The sequence below is a fragment of the Caretta caretta genome, chromosome 23 (assembly GCF_965140235.1).
Source record: "Caretta caretta isolate rCarCar2 chromosome 23, rCarCar1.hap1, whole genome shotgun sequence".
In the NCBI taxonomy this organism is placed as follows: domain Eukaryota; kingdom Metazoa; phylum Chordata; order Testudines; family Cheloniidae; genus Caretta; species Caretta caretta.
Genome location: NC_134228.1, coordinates 5,327,412 through 5,348,572, shown reverse-complemented (window position 1 = coordinate 5,348,572; position 21,161 = coordinate 5,327,412). Strand labels below are relative to the sequence as shown.

Below are 21,161 nucleotides of genomic sequence, written 5' to 3'. Positions count from 1 at the left end.
TGGCCCCACCCCATCCTGCATGATGTCAGGCGGCTCCCGGCGAACGCACCCGGCTGGGAGCCGCTCAGCGCCGCGGGGACCGGGCTGGGGAGGCAGCCAGTGCCTGGGGTGGCTCCGGCCTCTATATGCCCCGCAAGCAGCGCGCTTGGGACGCCCCTGTCCTGGGGGGGCGGGCGGCGGCGGGGGGGCCGGCCGGGGGGGCAGGTGCGGCGGGGGAGCCAGCGCGCCGGGAGGCGGCCAGCCAGAGACAATGAGGCCGGGAAGCGGCTGGGTTCTCTGCCTCCTCTTGCTTCAGATGTGGCCCCAGGTGAGTCGTCCCCCCCCAGACCCCCAGGCCCCCCCCCCCGCCCTGGGTTGCCCTTTGTCTGGGAACTTGCCACTCTCCGGAAGCCTGGGTCCATGGGGCAGCCCTTCCCTGGCTTGGGGGGGGGGGGGGGGGCAGGGGGACCCTGGGGGGCTGGTCCCCCTGGCAGGGGGAGCCCACATCCCCCACAGCACAGCAGGGGTCCCTGGGAAGGCCGCGCCCCTGCCCACGGGGTGCTTGGAATTGGCAAGGAGCAAGGGGGTCGCTGGCCCAGGCAGGCACCCCAATGGGTGGCCTCCAGGCGTGGGTCCCCCCACCCCCCGTAGCCCTGCCCCCCCGTCCCCCTGATGGGGTGTGGCGTAAGTTGCAGTGGTAGGATTTAAAGTTGACGTGAGGGGAAACGCTGGGAACCCCGGCTGGTGAGAGCCCATCCAATGGGTCAGAGCCCCTCCCTCCCCGCTCCCCTTCGGTCCGTTCACACCCATCCCGCACCAGCCTGTCTGCCCAGTGGGCCCAGCCCTCTGTGGGGCACCTGGGCCCTGCCTCGCCCTCGAGACACTGAAGGGAATTTGGTGCTGGGGAAAGGGGCCCCCTGAATTCTTGTTTCTGCCGAGAGCGGGGGGGGGGGGGAAGCAGGGGGGGGCTGGGCAAGCACCTCCGTGACCAGGCCACTCCTTGCCCATGGGTCTGAGCCCTGCCCGGCACATTCTGGCACATTCCAGCCGGCACCCGTCTGCCACGCCTGGGCTGGCTCGGTGCTCGGATGGGAGACCTCTGAGGAAACACAGGGGGCTGCAGGGAGCCAGGCCGGGGGCTCAGGAAGGGGCGTTCTCCCCTCCGGGTCAGTGCAGAGCCCCGCAGGGTGCTAGCGGGTGCCGTGGTCCTGGAGGGTGCTGCTGGCTTTCAAGTGAGACGCTCGACCAGGATCATAGCGACTGGAGCGCCCGGCCTGTCGCAAATGTGACCCCAGGCGTCCCGCTGGCTAAATTCGCTGACGGTGATTCCATCCGACTTGCCCCCGTTCCCGCTGCGGACTCAGCTGGCTGGAGGCATCTTCTTGGCAGTCCCGTGTTGTTAAACAGTGGCTGTGCCCCACCCCAGAGGTGGTTGCATCTCAGTGCTGGGTGAGGGATCCCTGTATAAACAGCTGTTGCACCCCACGCCAGAGACAGCTGCACCTTAGCACGGGGCGAGGATCTCAGTATGTTTGCTGCCTTGGGCCTGCTACTCCATCTAACGGTGGATCCTGTTTCCTCGGGGTGGGCTTGGAGGCTGAGCTGGAGGGGCGGGGCCCACTGGATCTTGGGTTTGGCGTCTCCCTGCCCTGAGCCAGAAACGGTGCCCGGTCCCAATTCCCCCCTTCCTCCGAACCAATCTCCCTGGGAGATCAGGGTTTGAGCCCTGGCATCAGCACAGGCTGGGGACCTGCCAGGGGGCCAGGTGGGTCTGCGAGGGGATGGGGGACACCCCAGGGGGCAGCTGCTGAGACTCCATCAAAGGCCCAGGCGCCCCTCCCTCGGAGGAAAGGAGAGTGGAGGTGAAACCACCAGCAACGCCCTGCAGTTCCCTGGGAGGTTGTTTTCCTTCCTGCAGCGATGTGGTGGGGCCCTGGCGCCCTGGGGCGGGGCAAGATCTGGTGGGGTGAGAATATTCCCTGCCCCCCTCCCCCTGCTGCCCCCTTTTCCTTGCGCTCAGCTCTGGGCTTGCTGGGATCAGAGCTGGAGGGGCTGACGTGAGGGGCACAGCAGCAGGTGCAGAATGCCTCGACCCACACCCCAGCCCTTGAGGAAAGGGGGCTCTGTGGGGTGGGCTCAGGGCTTAGGGACTGCATGAGCTGCCTGGGTGTCAGGGTCGATGTTCCCCACAGCGTTACACGCTGCCTGGATACTGCCCTCCACCCTAGAGGTGGCTGCATCCCCATGGAGCCGTTGGAAAGCCCCAGAACTGTGGGGTGAAGCCAGGTCCGGGAGAGAAGTTGGCAGCCATCTCTCTGAATTCCCTGAGCTGGGTCCAGTTCCCAGGCCCCAATCAATCCCTCGTAGTGATGCCCAGCGGGAGTTCGCCCCGGCCCACTGCTTGCTTGGAGGTCCGAGATCATCGCGAACCCCCACATCACAGGCTTTATTCACCTTGGACGACAGCTGGGGCTGGCAACGGGCGAGGGGCTGCTTCTGCTACTGCAAAGAGCGTGCACATGCCGCTGCCCCCTGCTGGATGGAATCAGCACCGCTGTGTGTGTCATGGGCCCTCTACTGCTCAGAGCTGGCGAGGGATTCTCCCTTCGTGCCTGCAGCACAATGGGAAGAGCTGGGCTTTCAGAGCAGGGGGGTTCTGCGCTCACAGTGACCAGGAGGTGAGATGCGGAGGTGGGGGGGACTCTGACCCACTCTAACCTGCTCCTCTCCACTTCCAGGTCCCCGAAGCGGCTGGCACCTTCGAGCTGCAGATCCGGCTGCTGCACAACGAGCAGGGGGTGCTGGCAGACGGGCACTGCTGCCGGGGCGGGGCAAAGCCACCATGTCCTGGTGGGGAGCAGTGTCGGACCTACTTCCGGGCCTGCCTGAAGGAGTACCAGCTGCGTGTCCTCCCTGGGGGGCCCTGCGTGCTGGGGGCCGGCGCCACCCCCGTGCTGGGGGGCAACACCTTCGCGGCCAAGCCCAGGAAGGGCGCAGAGCATGCAGGCAGGATCACCATGCCGTTCCAGTTCGCCTGGCCGGTAAGGGCCCCTGAGCTCTTCCACTGGGGGCGGGGGCTGCGGTGTCAGCCTAGGCAGCAGCAGCTCTGGGCTGAGCTGGGTGTGCAAGGGGCGGGGCTTATCTGGCCTGGGTGTGTAAGGGTGAAGGGTTTATCTGGCCGGGGTGTGCAAGGGCGGGGTTTATCCAGGCTGCTGGGTGCAGACAGGCCCTGGGGTTCTCCCAAGCTCTCCACTTGGGGCTGCTGCCAGCATCCTTGGCTGAGCCCCTGGGAGATGGGGCCATCCGCCCTGCCAGCCCCAATCCATCCATCACGCCTCGGCCTGGGGTCCCCTCCAGAGGCTTCATTCAGAGCAAGGATGGGTTGGGAGAGTGATCCTTGCTGTAAGCCGCCCAGGACTCCCAGAACGTGCTTCTTGAACTGTCATCACAGTTGTGAGCAACAGATGTGGAGAGGGGAGTGGGGTTGAGTGGTTAGAGCAACAGGCTGGGCGCCTGGACTCCTGGGTTCTACCCCAGCCTTGGAAGGGAATTGGGTCTAGTGGTTAGGGTGGGGGATGCTGGGAGCCAGGACTCCTGGGTTCTATCCCAGCTCTGGAAGGGGAGTGGGGTCTAGTGGTTAGAGCAGGGCGGGCTGGGAGTCAGGACTGCTGGGCCATGTAGCTCAGCTCTCAAGCAATGGTGCGAGGAGGCCCCCAGTGGGGTGGAGCTGCGGACAGTGGTGTGTCTGGTCTCTCGTCTCGCCCGGATCCCCAGGAGACTGTGGCAGATGCTAAATCTCTCTCCATCTCTATGAATTAGTGGGTGGCCCCGCCTGCTCCGTGATTTATCGATCCTGGGATCCGGCCAGCTCCGGCATCCCGGCCCTTCGCTCTCCCACTTCCATTCCAAAACCACTTCCATCGGGCAGCGTTGTCAGGCGTCGCACGGCAGCCCCCAGCACAGGCACAGAGCACGAGACAGTCCCCGCCTTGAACAGCTCGCAGTCTGAAAGCACAAAGAGTGGGGAGAGGAAACTGAGGCACGATGGGGCAGTGGCTCAGAACCCAGGGCTCCCAGCCCACTGCCCATTCCCTAGCCCACGAGAAGCTGGACCCCTTCACAGGGGCTGGATCGATCTCTCTGCTTGTGCGTTCCCTGCCCTCACCCCTTCTCTGTGGAAGCTGGGGGGGGGGGTTCCCTGCTGCCCTTGCTTTGGGCCTCCCCTCATAACCGCCCCTCCCCCCCCCCTGCCCCCAGCTCTCTGCATCCTCCTTGCACTGGGCTAAGGGAGCTTCTGGCACCATCTTGTACTTGCAAACCTGGCAACAGAACCCAGGAGTCCTGGCTTCTGCCCCCCTCGCCCCCGTTCTAACCACTGGACCCCACTCCCCCCTGCCCCCAGAGTTGGTATCTCCATCCGGCTCTCTCCGATGCGCTCGGTGAAGCTGTGGGCAGAGGGCCGGGCAGAGATGAATGCACACAAAAGGCCCAGCTGATCTGTATGCAGAGAGGCTCATTCTGCCCACTCATTTGGCCCAGGCACCTCCGGCCGAGGGACGCTGGGGGCCCGTGACCCGCCCTGGTGGCATGGGGCTTCCTGGAGCCTTGGCCGGGCTTCGGCCCCAGGGGTCAGCGGCCCGCCCTGCGTGACCTTTCCCAGGGCCAGGATCCAACGCTGCTTGCGGATCTCAGCGCGCCAGGACCAGGTCCTGGGCTCACGCGCCATCCCGCACAGCCAGCTCCTGGCCTGCTCCCCACAGTGCCCCCTGCTGGGAGAGTCTGGGACTGCAGTAGCCAGGAGATTCCCCCCACACCGCCTGCACTCCTGCCCAGCTCCTTGTACCCCCCCCCCCCCACAAGATCCCTCCGCTGCAATCCCATTTCCAGCACCCAGCCCTAGCTGCGCCCCAGGTTCCAGCCCCCGGCACGGGTTTGAGTTCGCCGCTGTCTACCTGGCCATGGCTGCTGCTCGGCCCGGGGCCCTTCATCAGCAGGGCAGCCCCAACCTCCCTTAGAGCGTGCCTGAGATACTGGCTGCCGGCTGTGCCCAGGGGCCTCATGCCATGGGCCCCAGCACTGAGTCACGGGCTGAGATGGGGGGATGGGCTGGAGGGGGCCGCGGGGAAGAGCCGGAGATGGGGCCTAGAAGCACAGCGCCCCCTAGTGCCCTGCTGAGGTGCTGGGACATGGGGTGAGGCCAGGTGGGGGGGGGACAGCGCCCCCTAGTGCCCTGCTGGGGTGCTGAGAAATGGGGCAGGGCCAGGTGAGGGGGGACAGCGCTCCCTAGCGCCCGACTGAGGTGCTGGGTAATGGGGCAGGGCCAGGTGCAGGGGGACGGCGCGCCCTAGCATCCTGCTGAGGTGCTGGGAAATGGGGCGGGGCCCAGTGAAGGACAGCGCCCCCTAGCATCCGGCTGGAGATTGCCTTTATAGCAGTAACTGCTACCTCACCGTAGGACAGTGTCCCTTTGCGACTGCTCAGTGCAGCCCGCGCAGGGCCAGCCTGTGAGCACACGCATGTCAGTGCACACACGTGTGAGATAGGCCAAGGTTGCCCGCGCCCCGTGGTGGGGGGCATCATTCTACTCCGTACCCCACTCCCACCCTCTGAGCCACCCCACTGTGGCGGGGGCTGCTGATGGACCCTGGGTGGGGCTGGAGCCCAGGGCCCTCTGCAGCGCCAGGCAGGTCCGGCCCTGCATGGAACAGGATTTCTGGCAGATGCCAGTAGTGGGAAGTGCAGCCCGTCACACCTAGCCCATGGGGCCTGTGTACCAGATGCTGCCTGGGACTGCGGCCCCGCCCCCATCCCACACCCACACCCAGGGGGGAAGCAGAAGGTAAATAACTTAATTAAATAACTTCCCTAATTACAAGGAAGACACTTACCCTGCACCCATCCTGTGCCCTTGAACCAGCCAGCAGGGGCGCGGATGTGCTAACTGTTATAGGCTGGGCTAGGGGAGTATGTGTGGCGAGTTTCCCCGCAGCAGTGCCCCCACCGGGGCCTCGGGTGCGGTGAGCTGTCCCTCAGCGGTGCCTTGGGAAATGCCAGATGAGACTCACTGGAAACAAACTCACACTACCAGAGTCCCTGGTTGGGCAGGGACAGGGCACTGCTGTGGGGAAGCTCACAGCGCCGGAGCCCCCAGCTTAGCGCTGACAGGACAGTGGGTTACAGCTACCCATCATCCTCTGCTCCAGCCTTTCCTGGGCCCCCATCTGGTATGGTGGTGGGGACCCTGCTGGTTGCTGTCACGTGCCCCCTCTGCTGGGGGGCGTTGCTCTGCCAGTGGACACAGGGGCTGCCTCAGCTGCAGGGGTGTTTGGAGAATTGACGCGGGGGGGGGAGAGGGGGGGCCATGCCTGGGGCTCAGCTGGGGGAGGCGCCCAGGACAAACTGTGTCTGCTTTGGCCCTACATGTTGACCATATCACCCACCCTACCTCATATCCTTCCACCTCTAGGGGCCCCTTCACTGGCCCCCCTCCCTTGTATCCTTCCATCTTTATGGGTCCTTCACTCCCCCCCACCCCACTAATACCCTTCTGCCTCTAGGGCCCCTTCACTGCCCCCCTCCCTCGCTCATATCCTTCCCCCTCTAGGGACCCTTCGCTCCCCCCCTTGTATCCTTCCACCTCTAGAGGCCCCTTTACTCACCTTGCTCATATCCTTCCTCCTCTAGGGGCTTTTCACTGCCCCCCCCCACCCCCCATTTGTATCCTTCCGCCTGTGGCTCTCCCCGACGCTGGGCGGCACAGACCCAGTTGCGCTGGCATCTTGCCACCCAGGGGAGGGCAGAGGCGGCTCTTGATCCCTGCTGGGCTGCCTGACCCCTGCCTTCCCGCCAGGCAGCCCTCAGGCCTGGGAGCCACCTCCTCCCCCCGCCCCAGCCCTGCGGCTCCCCCGGGTCCATGCCTGCCCCCATCATGCCCCTGCCAGCCTCCAGGAGGGGACAGGCACATCCCAGGTCTCCCCACATCCACGGGGAGGTGGGGGGAGGCGGAACCCCATGGGGGATGGGTGGCAGCAGCTGGTGGGGGAGGGGCAATCATATATGGGGTAGCCCCCTTTCCTTCCAGAGTGGAAGAGGCTGGGCTGGAATCATAAGGGAGTTCTGTCTGGGGCGAGGCTGCTGGGCATGGGCAGAGCGTGGGGGGTCCTCTGCTGCAGCCCCCCCCACACACACACAGGGCTCCCCCCTCTCACCGGGCACTGACCAGGGAGTCAGGCAGGATTGCTACAGGGCCAGGATGCTGCTAGAAGGGGATGTTAGTGGGGGGACCCGTCCAGGGGTCCCTGGAGTGTGGGTGAGGGGAAGGGAGCATGGTGCCCCCACTTTCTCCTGTCAGAGAGTGAGGGGAGGGGCTACCAGGCTGAAAGGACCCATTGCTCTGATATGGCACCCCAGGGAGACCGCGTGTGTGTGTGTGTGTGCCACTGCCCTCTCCTGGGTTCAATTGAACCCGCTGCTCCGTGTGTCATGGCCCCTATACTGCTCGCAGCTCGCAGGGAGTCTCCTTTAGTTGGAGTGACATTTGCAGCGGCTGAGCTCTGTCCCCAGTGTGGTTATTTCCCCCAAGTGTTACAGAACCCCAAGGGGAGGGGGGACCCCACCGCCCCCAGCCTCTGAGTGTAAGCGGAGATGGAGCAGCAGGGTGGGTTGGGCTGGGAACATGCAGTATCCATGGGAGCGGGTGACGGGTCGGTGCCCAGGTGCCTGTGAGAAGGGAAATCGGCTCCGTCACTGCGGCTAAAGGAGGCAGCACCTCTGGTTGACGCCCTTGCCAGGGCCCGGGGGGCACTGGCAGGGGCGAGGGCAGGGAGCCCCCTGGCTTGGGCCACGCCTGGAACGTTACGTGGGCAGAAGGAATGTTTTGGCTCAGGCAGTGGCAGCTGCAGGAGGCGGCCGGGGATTTCTCCGAGCGGAAGCCTCTGGAGTGACTCCGGACCAAAGCGGGGTGGCAAGGGGGACCCCCCTCTTTGCCCATCTCCCCTCAGTGCCCATGCCCCAGCCAGGCACCTTCAAGTTGCCCCTCTGGTCTCAAGCGCTGGCACCAGGGCGTGGCACAGGAGAGCCATGACGGACCTCGCCAGTGCCCTGAACTCCAGGATCCACCCCTTTGAGACATCTCCCTGACACCGGACCTGCTTTGACAACCTCCATCCGCTAGCCCCCCCTTGGCTTGGAAAGAGCCGGGCTCTGCTCCCAGCTGTGCTGCTGGAGGAGCTCAGTCACGTCCCTCCCGCCCCGTGCCTCAGTTTCCCCACCTGTGAAATGGGGATGATGACGCTGATCCCCTGTGGATTGCTGTGGTTTATTGGCTGTCTCCCATGCTGTCCTCCGTTTGTGCAGCACCTTGCGCTCCCACGCTGCATGCAGCAGGCATGGCACCTAGGTAACAGTGCAGCCACCTCTTGGGAGAGGAGACAATTGCCATACAACAAAGTATGTACAACTCTGAAAATGCCCAGCGATCATCAGTCTCCTCCCACAGCAGGCAGGAATTGATCGGCATGGCCTCCCCGTAGCAAATGGAAGGCAGAACTCCTGGGCGCTATCCGTAGCTTGGGGGTGGGAGAGTGGGGGTCTAGCAGATTAGCGCAGTGGGGCTGGGAGTTAGGACTCCTGGGTTGTATCCCCAGGTCTGGGAGTTGAATGGGGTCTAGTGGTTAGAGCCGGGGGGGGCGCTGGGAGTCAGGATGCCAGCTCTGTGTGCCTCAGTTTCCCCATCTGTGCGGTGGGGTTAAGTATCCCCACCCAGCCATGAGAGCTCATAGACCCTGGGACAGGAGGTGTTAGGTCGCAGAGCCGCTCAGTCTCACCCCTTGCCCACTTCCCCAGCCCTGGGGCAATCGGATCACGAGTTGGGGGGTGGGGGTCGGTCAGTGACACCTGACCCCTCTAACCTTGTGCTTTGATCCCCCAGCGTTCGTACTCACTGATCCTGGAAGCCTGGGATGCTGACAACATCACTGGCCCCGGCACCCCGGGTGAGGCACCCCAAGTTGGCCAGCCCCCTGTCCTAGGGCCAAATTGGAGCCAGCGCCCCCTAGAGGAGAAAGGCCCCAGGTCCCATTCCCTACCACAATGAGCCAGCCAGTCCCCCACCTTGGGGCCGGATCAGAGCCAGTGCCCCTAGAGGGGAAAGGCCCCATGTCCCATTGCCCACCCCCCTGAGCCAGCCCGTCCCCCACCCTGGGGCCAGATTGGAGCCAGTGCCCCTAGAGAGGAAACGCCCCATGTCCCATTGCCCACCCCCCTGAGCCAGCCCGTCCCCCACCCTGGGGCCAGATTGGAGCCAGTGCCCCTAGAGAGGAAACGCCCCATGTCCCATTGCCCACCCCCCTGAGCCAGCCCGTCCCCCACCCTGGGGCCAGATTGGAGCCAGTGCCCCTAGAGAGGAAACGCCCCATGTCCCATTGCCCACCCCCCTGAGCCAGCCCGTCCCCCACCCTGGGGCCAGATTGGAGCCAGTGCCCCTAGAGAGGAAACGCCCCATGTCCCATTCCCGGCCTTCCTGAGCTAGTCAGTGTTGGAGCCCCCCGGGAGGGGTGCAGCTGGTGTAGGGCACATTAGGCCGGGGCAGGGCAGTGATGGGCTCCCCTCTCCGGCAGGCGGGGGGTCCCTGGTGGAGCGGGTGACGCGGTCGGGGATGCTGAACCCGGGCGAGGGCTGGCAGGATTTCCGGCACCACGGGCGGGGCACGGCGCTGGAGTACCGGCTGCGGGTGCGCTGCGCCCACCACTACTACGGCCCCGCCTGCAACCACCTGTGCCGGCCCCGCGACGACTTCTTCGGCCACCACGGCTGCGACGCCGCGGGCAGCAAGGTCTGCCTGGACGGCTGGACGGGAGAGGCGTGCACTCGGGGTACGTGCTGGGGCGGGGGGGCCCGGTGCCTGCAGGGAAGGGCAGGAGATGGGAGGCACGTGAAAATGGGGGGGGGGGGGGCTGGGAAGTGGGGTGGAACAGAAGGGGGCGCTTAGGGGGGCGTGGTGCCCAGGGGAATGGGAGGGGGGCATGGTGCCCACAGATGGAGGAAGGGGGAGGTGACGGGGGGCATTCCCTGCCCCTAATGCCCCCACCCCCACCATTTCTCTCACAGCCGTTTGCCACCAGGGCTGCCACGAGCTACATGGCTTCTGCGAGGAGCCTGGAGAATGCAAGTGAGTGAGAGGGGCCCCCATCTGCCCCCTTCCTCAGGCCCCCTCCATAATCCCCTTCCACTCCCCCACTGGCCTCCTACCTCAGCCCCCTAGGGAAGTGGGAGGGGGGACCCCAGGGATGGGATGGAGCTGGAGGGAGAGCGGAGATGGATGTGGGGTGCTGTTTGTGTGGCTTCCCTGGCAGGCTACTGGGGTCCCCTCCCAGCCTCCTGCAGCCTCTGCCCAACCCAGGCCTGCCCCTGCTGCCAGGCAGACTCTCCACTGGGCAGGACGGGAGGAAGTGCTGGCGGCCAGGGCTGCCCGCTGCCTCCTGCCCTTTGGGGAGGGAGCGGTCGGCTGGACTGGGCCCAGGAGGGGGGAAGCGCAGGTCAGGGAAGGGGACTCTGGGCGTTTTTCCTTCCCTGGCAACGCCTGGGGGCTTTGCAGGGCAGGGAAACAGCCCAGGCAAACCTGCCCCACCCCATGCAGAGCCAGGGATAGAACCCAGGAGTCCTGGCTCCCAGCCCCCCTCCTCTAACCGCTAGACCGGGGCAGGCAAACGTTTTGGCCTGAGGGCCACATCAGGTTTCCAAAATTGTGTGGAGGGCTGGTTAGGGGAGGCTGTGTCTCCCCAAACAGCCAGGCATGGCCCGACCCCTATCCGACCCCCCCCCCCACCTTCTCGCCCCCTGACGGCTCCCCCAGGACTCCTGCCCCATCCACCATCCCCTGCTCCCTGACCACCCCCACAACTCCCCTGCCCTCTATCCAACCCCTCCTGCTCCCTGCCCCCTTACCACGCTGCCTGGAGCAGAGCACACTGAGGCTGCAAGGGAGGCGAGCCTCCCGGGCCAGGAGCTCAGGGGCCAGGCAGGAGGGTCCCACAGGCCAGATGTGGCCCGCAGGCCATAGTTTGCCCCCCTCTACACTAGACCCCACACCCCTCCCAGAGCTGAGATAGAACCCAGGAGTCCTGGCTCCCCGCCCTCCGCCCCCCTTTAACCACTAGACTCCACTCAGGGAGCTGCCCTCGTCTCCCTGCCCAGCACCCTCCCTAACAACCACCCATATGGCATCGCCTGACTCTCTGCTGCCCGCTTGGAGCTCCAGCTGCCCCCTGCCCACCCCACCTGGGTGGGGGGGGAGGGGGTTGGTCATGAGCAGAGGCAGCCTCCTTCCCCGCTGCCCCCATGCAGACGTTCCCGGGGTCCCCAGACCAGACACCCGTGGCTGTTGCTGCGGGCGACTCCGTGCCAGGCTGCCCCCGATGTGCACCCATCTCTCCCCACGCCGGGTCTGTCTGCCCAGGTGTCACTACGGCTGGACGGGCTCCAACTGCGACGAGTGCGTCCCCTTCCCCGGCTGCCTGCACGGGACCTGCACCGAGCCCTGGAAGTGCGACTGCGACACCAACTGGGGCGGGCTGCTGTGCGACAAGGGTGAGCAGCTGGGTGGCTGGGTGTGTCCCGCCCCGCAGCCCCCGCCCCGCAGCGCCCCCCGCTGGGAGATGCCGGGGCTGGAGTAGCCGGGAGCTCCTGCCACAGCCAGTGCCCCTGCCCTGCTCCCCACAGCGCCCCCTGCTGGGAGAGGCCGGGGCTGGAGTAGCCGGGAGCTCCTGCCACAACCAGTGCCCCTGCCCTGCTCCCCACAGCGCCCCCTGCTGGGAGAGGCTGGGGCTGGAGTAGCCGGGAGCTCCTGCCACAGCCAGTGCCCCTGCCCTGCTCCCCACAGCGCCCCCTGCTGGGAGAGGCTGGGACTGAAGTGGTCGAGGGCTCCTCCCACAGCCAGCTCCCCTGCCCCGCTCCCCACAGCGCCCCCTGTGGCGAGTTGGCTGGGTTCCCTCTCCCTGGCAGGCCAGCAGGGCAGCCCCGGGGTCAGTGGAGTTTGCTTGGAGCTGAGCCGAACCCTTCTCCCCCCAGACCTGAACTACTGTGGCTCCCACCGGCCCTGCCGGAATGGCGGGACCTGCACCAACGCGGAGCCGGACGAGTACCAATGCCTGTGCCCCGTGGGCTTCCGGGGCCGGGACTGCGAGAGGGGTGAGGGGGCAGCGGGCGCTGTACGGGGGTGGGAGGAGGCTGGGTGGGGGAGGGGGCTGGCTTGGGGAGGACCCCAGCTTCTCCACCTGTCCCCATGGCTGCTCTCGTGAGTGCTGGGGTGCCCACGGGGTGGGGGAAGCTGGTCCCTGGGGGCCCAATTGGGATGAAGGCTCTAGGGCCCAGCAGCAGTGGCTGGCAGCCTGCAGGGGAAAGGTTAGGGGTCTGGGGTTCTCTTGGGAATGGGGGAATTCTGGGGGGGCCCTGGTGAGGACCAGGAGGGAGGGAGAGGGGGGCTTAAAGGAGGCCTGGGGGGGATGGAGCTACAAAGGTAGGGAGACCAGCAGGAGGGAACCAGGGGGTATGGGGGTCCTACTGGGGGCTAAAGGGGCCTTGTTATAGGCCATGGGGGAAGGGAGATGGGGAGTTCAGGGGGCCAGGGGCAAAGACCTGGAGGCCAGGGATGCTGTTAGGGATTTGGGGTTCCCTGGGGGAAAAGGGTTGAGGTCCTGTTGGGGGCCCGGAGTTCTGTGGGGAGTCAAGTGGCTGGGGAGAGGGGGACGCGATGGGCTCAGTTGGGGGGCAGGGGATCAGACAGAGGGACTGGGCGCAAGTGGGGCAAAGGAAGCTGTGGGGGTAGGGTGGAAGAGGCTGTTGGGGGCCTGGCGGCCGGGGCTGACCCCGCTGGGGATGGATCCCCCCAAGGCTCAGGTCGCCCCATAGCACCGTGGTGCAGGATCCCTGACCCAGGCTGTCCCTGACCGGCCTTGGGAGGGAAGGGGTTCCTGCCTCAGGACCGGGCCTTGCTCCCAGGGTCCCCCCCGCCCAGCCGGACATGCAGCATCGCTTGGCATGACGCCATGGCTGGAGGGAGGGCACCGGTCCAGCCCTGGGGGGCCCTGTGGGCCTGGCTGAGCCCAGCCCACTCGCTGCGGGGATGCCCGGGGTCCCACCCTCCCTAACCGCTCCGTCCCCTGGCAGGGCTGGACGAGTGTCTGCCGGAGCCCTGCGCCCACGGCGGAACCTGCCACCCCCTCCCGGATGGGTTCAGCTGCACCTGCCTGCCCCAATGGACCGGTAAAACCTGCCAGCTGGGTGAGGCTAAGCCTGGGGCACCGAGCTCAGGCACCCCCTCCTGCTCCCCATACCCTGACGCTGCCTCATGGCACCTCCCTCCTGCTCCCCATGCCCTTACACTGCCCCATGGCAGCTTCCTCCTGCTCCCCATGCCCTGACACTACCCCCTGCCCCATTGCACCCTCTCCTGCTCCCCACACCCTGACACTGCCCTGTGGCACCCCCCTCCTGCCCCCCACAGCCTGACACTGCCCCGTGGCACCCCCCTCCTGCCCCCCTGCCCTGACACAGCACCCCCCCAGTCACCTCCCCTCTGCCCCCCACACCCTTGTGCTGTGGGTACTGTCCCCCTCCCCTTCCTGTAAGTCTGCAGCAGGGGGCAGTGAACTCTCCCCCCACAAACAGCACCCAGGACTGGATGTGCCCCCCCGCCCTCCCCAGCTGTGCAGATCCAAGGACCCACAGCCAGCTCGGACCCTGCCAAGGGCAACAGAGGCCCGGAGGGATGTGTGGTCGGTGGGGAGTTAGGGGAAGCAGCAGCATCCCTGTGGTGGGAGAGGAGCCGCGTGGCTGGCAAACGGGGCTGCTCACTGCACGATGGCCAGTCTGAGCTGGGCGCCGGACCCTTGGGGGCATTGCAAGCCAATGCCCACTGGGTGGTGTGAGTGAGTCGGGGTAGTTCCCAGCAGGACAAGGGCCCACGATCCCCAATCCCCAAGCCAAGGGCTGGACGGGGCGGGTGCTGGGGGGACACGTCTGGCTCTTCCCATTGATCCCACCTTCCCACACTGATCCCATGAGGGGCCAGCAGCCTCCCCCCCCTCGACCGCGATCTGCCCTGACCCCAGCCCCCCCGACCACAGATGCCAATGAGTGTGAGCTGGAGCCCTGCGTGCACGCCCAGGGCTGCAAAAACCTCATCGGGGGCTACTTCTGTGACTGCCTGGAGGGCTGGGCCGGCCCCAACTGCGAGACCAGTAAGAGAGCGACCAGTGGGCCAGAGCTGTGGGGGGCCGGGCTGGGGCTGGGGCCGGTGAGGCGGGGGGCACAGCCCAGGTTTGGCCAGGAGAGGGTGGCTGGGACTCGGCCGTGGCCAAGAGGGGGCAGGGCCAGGCCATGGCTGGGAGGGGGCGGAGTCGGACCAGGAGGGAGCTTCTGGGAATGTGAGACTAGCCACAGCGCAGGGCGCTCTGGCCACGTTCCCGATCTGCCCCCTATGGGTCCTGGGGGGCAGAGAACAGCCACAGCAGCCTGCACCGGGGGGCTGGGATCAGAGCCCTTACGCCCACTCCCCACCGGCTCAGGGGGTCCCAAGGGGCTGCTCCCCCCCGCTTTCCGCTATGGGAGGGGGCCTAAGCCTGACCGAGAATCGGGCCACTCGTTCCCAGGCCATTGCCACTGGCCGATGCTAATCGGTTCCACTACTAGGGTGTGGGGGGCAACACACGCGTGCGTGCACACACCCACCCCAGCAGGTGTTGGTTGCGAGCCATGATGGGGCATGTGAGTTGCCAGTTTGAATCCTGCCCTAGCCAGTAGCGGCCCAAAGCTGCTGGCTGGTCCGTACCCCCCGCCCCCGGCAGTGGGAGAGCCCTGCCAGATGCCTGGGGACCAAGGGGGTGGGTCCCGGGGCCCCATGATGGCTTGCAGCTGATGCCCCTGCCAAGGTGAGCTGGGGCTGCAAGGCAGATGGGGTGCTCGGCTTGCTCCCCACCCAGGATGCCCCCCGCGCTGCCTCGTCTCTCCATGACCCCCGGCTCCTCTCCACCTGCAGGAGACGACGGCTGCCAGGGGCGGTGCCGCAATGGGGGGCAGTGCCAGGTGGGTGTGCGCCCCTCGGACTCTGCTGCTCTGGGAAGGGATGCGGGGGGGAGCCGCGCCGGCCACAGGAATCACCCCTCCTCTCCCAGTCTGGAGGCAGCACCTCCCCCCTTAGCTCCCCACCCCAAGAGCAGCTCAGTGATGTTCCCACTGCAGCCTGGGCCAGGGAAAGGGAGGGTCCCCAGAGAATGTGCAGAGCCCCTGCAGGGAGGGGACAGACATGGGGAGCCCCCAAACAGTGGTGAGGAATAGGCAAGGATACTGGGGGGCCATCAAAGGCTGGTGGGGGATGGGCATGGACACAGGGGCAACCCCAAAAGCTGGTGGGGGATGGGCAAAGATGTTGGGGGGACCCCAAAGGCTGGTGGGGAGAGGCGATGGACTCACAGGGGACCCCAAAGGCTTGGGGGAGAAGTGATGGATTTGGGGGGACCCCAGAAGCTGGTGTGGAAAGAGGATGGACACACGGGGGACCCCAAAGGCTGGGGAGAGAGGGCACAGACATATGACGGACCCCATAGGCTGGGGGTGGGAAGGGGATGGACACCGGGGGGACCCCAAATGCTGGTGGGGGGGTGGGATGGATAGTGGGGGGACCCCAAATGATGATGGGGAAGGGGGTGGACATGGGGACCCCAAAGGCTGGGGAGAGAGGGGATGGATTTGGGGGGACTCCAAAGGCTGATGGCCGTGGATACTCATGGTGCCCCGTCCCCCTGCTGTTGGGGGGGTGGGAATGGGAATGGGCATTGCCCTGAACTGGCCACGCCCCAGCCCCTGAGGACGGGGTGTTTCCGCCTCCCTCAGCCCCCTCCTGCCCAAGTGGACTGTGACCATCAGCTTGCCCCTGGGGGGCTCCGTTTCCATGTCGCTGTGGGGTCTTGTCACCGTGGGGAGCTGGTCTCTGCTATGCCAATGACAATGCTCCTCCTCCCTGTCCACTGTCCCCCCCAGGCGGTGGGTACCGGGCACGTGTGCTCCTGCCCCCCTGGCTACACGGGCGAGGCCTGCGAGACGGAGCTGGGGGGCTGTGCCAGCACCCCCTGCCAGCACGGAGCCCGGTGCCAGGAGATGCCAGGGCAGGGGGTGGTGTGTAGCTGTCCGCCTGGCCTCAGCGGGCCCTTCTGCGAGGTAAGAGCCACCAGGATCTGGTGAGGAGAGGCAGGAGCCATGTCAGAGATGGGAGGGGAGTGGGGGCTAGAGGTTAGAGCCAGGGGGGAGGGGCTGGGAGCCAGGACTCCTGGGTTCTATTGCTGGCTCTGCCGCTGGTTCCCCCACGTGGCCCTCTGCAAGTCACTTCCCACCCCCAAACCCGCGTTTGTGCCTCAGTTTCCCCCCTCTACAAAATGGGGACCGTGAACCTGACCCACGGAGGCTGTACGGTTTCAATGGGCCAAATCCAGCCTGGGGGGAACGGAGGGACTGCATCAGCCCACTGGGGCTGCACAGACCAGAGGCCCCCTGGCCTGGCAATCTCCCTGCCCACCTCCACCCCGCAGCATGGTGCCAGCCAGGCAGTGCTGGGCCCTGCTATCTCTGCTCTCCCTGTGCCCTAGGTCTGGCTGGATCTCTGCTCCCTGAACCCCTGCCCCAGGGGGGCTTCGTGCCTGGGCGGGGCAGGCAGCTACGTGTGCTCCTGCCCGGAGGGGGGCTGCACAGGTATGGCCGGGCGTGGGAAGCGGGGGTTTAACCTGCCCTGGGGATGGTTCCGTATTGGCAGCCCCTATGGGGGAGGTACGGGGGCGGGAGGAGGCAGCTCTGGGTTCGTGACAGGTGCGGGAGGGGCAGGGAGGTGTTTTGAGAATGGTGCCAGGGCAGGGAGAGGAGGGCGGGCACCATGCCAGGCAGAGGGGCAGGGAGCTCCAGGCTGGCGCAGGTGGGTTGGGGAGGAGACGACAGGGCCCCGCTGGTGCCGTGGCAGGGAGGGGTGGATCAGGGAGCTATCTCTGGGTGGGGGGAAGGCTGGGCATGGGGCAGAGGCCCAGGGCTGGGGATTCAGGGGGCGGCTGGCACCGTGGGCCTGGCGCTCCCTGCTCACCACTCTCTCTTCCTGCAGAGGCCACTGGCCAGACCCTGCTCTATGCCCTGCTGCCCCTGGCGCTGTTGCCCCTCCTGGCCGCCCTGCTCTGTGCCCTCCTGGTGCTGTGGACCCGCCGGAAAGGCCGGGCACTGCCCCCACAGGAGCTGCTGGCCAACAACGCCCCGCACCTCATCCACAACGCCACCCGGGGGGACCATGGCCAGCCCCTGGACAAGGGGGGGCTGCCCTTGCCCCTGCCCCACGGCCTCCCCAAGATGGACATCTCCAACCTGGAAAGAGCCAAGCTCAATGGACTCAACGTGCCGGCCGGCCTGGAGCCCAAGCTCTGATCCAGCGTGGGGGGAGAGCGGGCTGGACCCACGTTGCCCCCCGCCCATGCTGTGGTATAAGGGAATCGGGGTGGGCTCGTCCCTGCCCTGGGGACCCTCATGCCCCCTGATTCCACCCAGCTCTGCTAAAGCACCTTAACCGCCCCTCTGTGCCAGGGGGGCACATTCACTCTCCTCGCCCCACCACACCAACCCAGCGGTGCGCCCCTTGGAGGGGGGTAATTCAGACCAGCCAGCTGAGGTTGCCCCAGTTCATCACACAGGTGGAAGCTCGCCAGGGGTGGGGAACCGGATGCCCGTGGTAGCTGGGTCACCACCTCGAAGGAGCCTGGCCTGCCAGTGATCTGCAGCTCCAGCACAAGATAACAGGCTGCCTGGTGAGGATTCCCTGCCAGGCTGCAAGGCCTTGGCCAGTGAGCTGCACAGTGGAAGTGGAGTGGGCACGAGGGAAATGCAACTGCTATATTGTGGGCAACTGGCGGGCTTGGAGGGGTGGCGGGGTGGGATGCGGGGCCTTTCCCCTCTAGGGGGCACCATCTCCAACCTGGTCCCCTGGGCAAAGGGGGACTGGCTGGCTCAGGGGGGTGGGGAAAGGGATGCGGGGCCTTTTCCCTCTAGAGGCGCCGTCTCCGTTCCCCCTGAAATTCATTCCCATTGTCAGCATGAAGCAAGTTTGCAGGACTCAGCCCAGTTCCTAGCGGGACCAGTGTCCACATCCCTCCTGTTCAGCCCTCACTGATTGTCCCCAGCCAGCAGCTTCTGCAGAGGGACGGGCCGTGGATAACGAACTCCATCCGCCAAGGGTGTCCCAGGGTGGGACTGAGGCAGGGGGCACTCTGTCAGGGTGTGGGGGGGCAATGCTCCCCCCACGTCTGCCTGGCCTGCTCTCACTCTGTCCAGCCAGATGCCTTGAATGCTGACGGTTGTCAATCTGGTGTCTGTGCTCCATGAACGGAGACCAGATCTGCCCACTCCCAGGAGCTCCAAGCCCCACCATCCACCCCTGCCCATCACCCATCCCAGCCCCAACTGCTTCTGTTCTGAGACGTGTGTTGGTCCCTCGCTAAGCCCCTCTGTCTTGAAGCCACCCACCTGGGAAGGAGTAGTTGGGGCTGGAGGGAAAATTTCCATCAAAACTGATTTTTTCTAGGGGAAATTGGGTTTTCAACCAAAGGAAATTTGTCTCGAAAAGCACCTGCTCCCCAGGGAATATGCCACAAAAATCAAACACCCAAGACACCAAAATATTTCAATTTAGATGCGGCACCCCAGTGCCTCATGGGAGTCGTAGGTCAGTTGCCTCATGCTTTTCTACTCTATGGGCGGGGCTTTGCGATTGGACTACATTTCCCATGATGCACCATGGCCAGGGACTCCCCTAGTGCATCATAGGAGAGGTAGTGCAACCAGGCAGCCTGGACAACAGAGAATGGAAGCATGAGGCAATGGAACTATATCTCCCATGATGCACCACAGAGTCCCTTCGTGGAGAGGCAGTTGCATTTGGGGAGCCCTCAGCTATGGGTGAGTCGTGGGAGATGGAGTCTGGCTTGGGAGCCTGGAGAATAGAGAATGAGAGTTTACGGCACTTTGACTACATCTCCCATGATGCACCATGACCTCTCCTCTTGGCCAGGTGATTGCATCATGGGGCTCTGTGGCCATGATGCATCATGGACGATATAGTCCAGTTGGGGAGCCCAGCTCACAGAGGTAAATCATGTAGCAACAGAACTACATCTCCCATGATGCACCACAGCAGCATTTCCAAATCAAGCTATGACAGTATTCTGAGTTTCCGCCAGAAGTCAACATTTTCCATGGAAAGCCCCCCTCTACCCCCAACATTTTCAATCAGCTTTTTGTCTAGGGGACCCCTTGGAGATTCCCCAGCCCCACCCTGACATACACACACAAGGCCTCCCTTGCCTTCCTACTGGGCCTGTGATTAGGAAAAATAAATCATTCTGTGCCAGAGCCAAGGCACACCCCCCAGCATTGAAGGGGAGGGGCTGCATATTGCAGCACCCCCTGGTGGCAGGTGTGTGCATGTGCTGAATGTATCTCTGTTGTATGATACTGTACAGATTCCTTCGTAGAGTTTTTGTGACCTCTTTGCTTTTTTGTACCAGGTTCTATCCCGCCCCCGGCGTGAGACAAGCTCGCTCAGGGTCAAAAGTGTGAACCATGAATAAATATTTTCCAAGCCTCACCCCAAGGCTGTGAGACTTTTTGTCTTGAGGCAGGGGGGCAGTCAAATGGGAGGAAGATTGAGAGATGGCTGAGCACAGTGGAAAGGGAGGGAGAAGAGGATTAGATCCCGGGAGTCAGGACTTCTGGCTTTTCATCCCAACCGTTATGGCTAGAAAACATTTTTTTTAAAATGAAGGCTGAAATTCGACTGTACCACAAGCTGCAGCCTCAGCCAAGGGCCTGTCTTGCTGATGGCTTCGTCCAGCACAGTACCCCACTGACCTCTGCTGGTTGGCATCAGAACTGCTCAGCTGCATGTCATAACCCCTGTACTGCAAATAGGGATTCTCTGGAAAGCTCAAGGCTTTCAGAGCTGAGGGATCTGGGTTCTAGCCCAGCTGCAGCCACAGCACGTGAAGCATCACAAAGCCCAATGTGGCCAGAGGTGGCCTGCGATGCTGAGGAAAGCACTGTCCTGTAGTACAGCAGGAGAGTCAGGGGACCCCTGGGGTAAAGAGAGGAGGGAGCAGAGATGAGGACAGGGGAACAGAGTCACTGAGGAAAGGCAGGGAGGCAGTAGGAGGTGAGCAGAGCCTGTGTCGTGTCCCTGCTTGTCAGAGGGATGCGCTCGGGGCTAGCGAGGCAGCTGAGAAATCTTGGCCTTGCGCCTCTCCGTGCCCTTCCCATTTAAACCCCACTGGAGCATTAGTGGTAAGAGGGGAAGGGGAGAACTATGGGCCTCCTCCTCTGTAACTATGTGGGCTGATGGAGAATCTCCACTAGTTTCCAGCACTATAGGGGCTATGACACACAGTCGGGTAGTACTGATTGCCGCCAGAAGCGGGCAGCGGTGGCCACGCACGTATTGTGCTCTCCTTGCCCCCATCCCAGACCCTGAGGAATTCAGGTTGGCGGTGCCGTGTTTCCTGCTGATTCACAGCGAAACTCCTGCAGGGTTTCATGGACGCGAGGCCGTAGGGAGGAGGCACCGCCCTTGGCAGCCGTTCCCTGTTCTAACGCCCCCGTCCCTACCCAGCTGCAGCTGGTGTCCAGCCAGCTGAAGCACCGGCGCCTGGACCGGATCCCTGGCTGCCAGCAGGATGAGACCTGCCCTGTCTGCAGTGTCAGCAGCAGGGAGAAAGTGCCGGGGGTCCGAGCAGAGGCGGGATCCATAGGGAAGCAATGGGTGGGGGATCCGAGATCGGTCACAAGTCACTGCTGTTTGGTGCCCCCCCATGGCTAATAAGCCGGGGGGGGAAGGGGGGGTTGATCCCGATCCCACGTGGCCAGGTGTCTACGTCCCAGAAACCATCAGTACAGCTGGCCCCCTTCCCCGGCTTAGCAGCTTCAGCAGATGCCGGGGTGCCGGAGAGAGACAAGCTGGGTTAGAAACACATTGTCGAGCAACCTGTGGCTCCGGAGACCGAAGTTAAGATGCGGCTCCTTGTACAGGCACCGACTCCGGGGCTGGAGCTACAGGCGCCAACTTCCCAACAGACCGAGGGGGGCTCACTGCTCCACCCAGGCTCTGCCCCCAC

The 21,161-nt window shown here is 64.8% G+C and overlaps 1 protein-coding gene across 1 annotated transcript; it reads left to right on the top strand.

The window, feature by feature from the left end:
- The first annotated feature begins 209 nt into the window (after window positions 1-209).
- LOC125628179 (protein jagged-2-like) lies at window positions 210-19,642 on the top strand. The gene is made up of 13 exons (XM_048833033.2): window positions 210-307; window positions 2,718-3,020; window positions 8,909-8,972; window positions 9,597-9,851; window positions 10,087-10,147; window positions 11,435-11,565; window positions 12,046-12,165; window positions 13,144-13,257; window positions 14,103-14,216; window positions 15,014-15,060; window positions 16,015-16,191; window positions 16,617-16,719; window positions 17,117-19,642. Exons 1-13 carry the CDS (start codon window positions 251-253, stop codon window positions 17,428-17,430), a joined length of 1,860 nt encoding a protein of 619 aa, XP_048688990.2. The 5' UTR covers window positions 210-250; the 3' UTR covers window positions 17,431-19,642.
- Window positions 19,643-21,161: the final 1,519 nt, after the last annotated feature.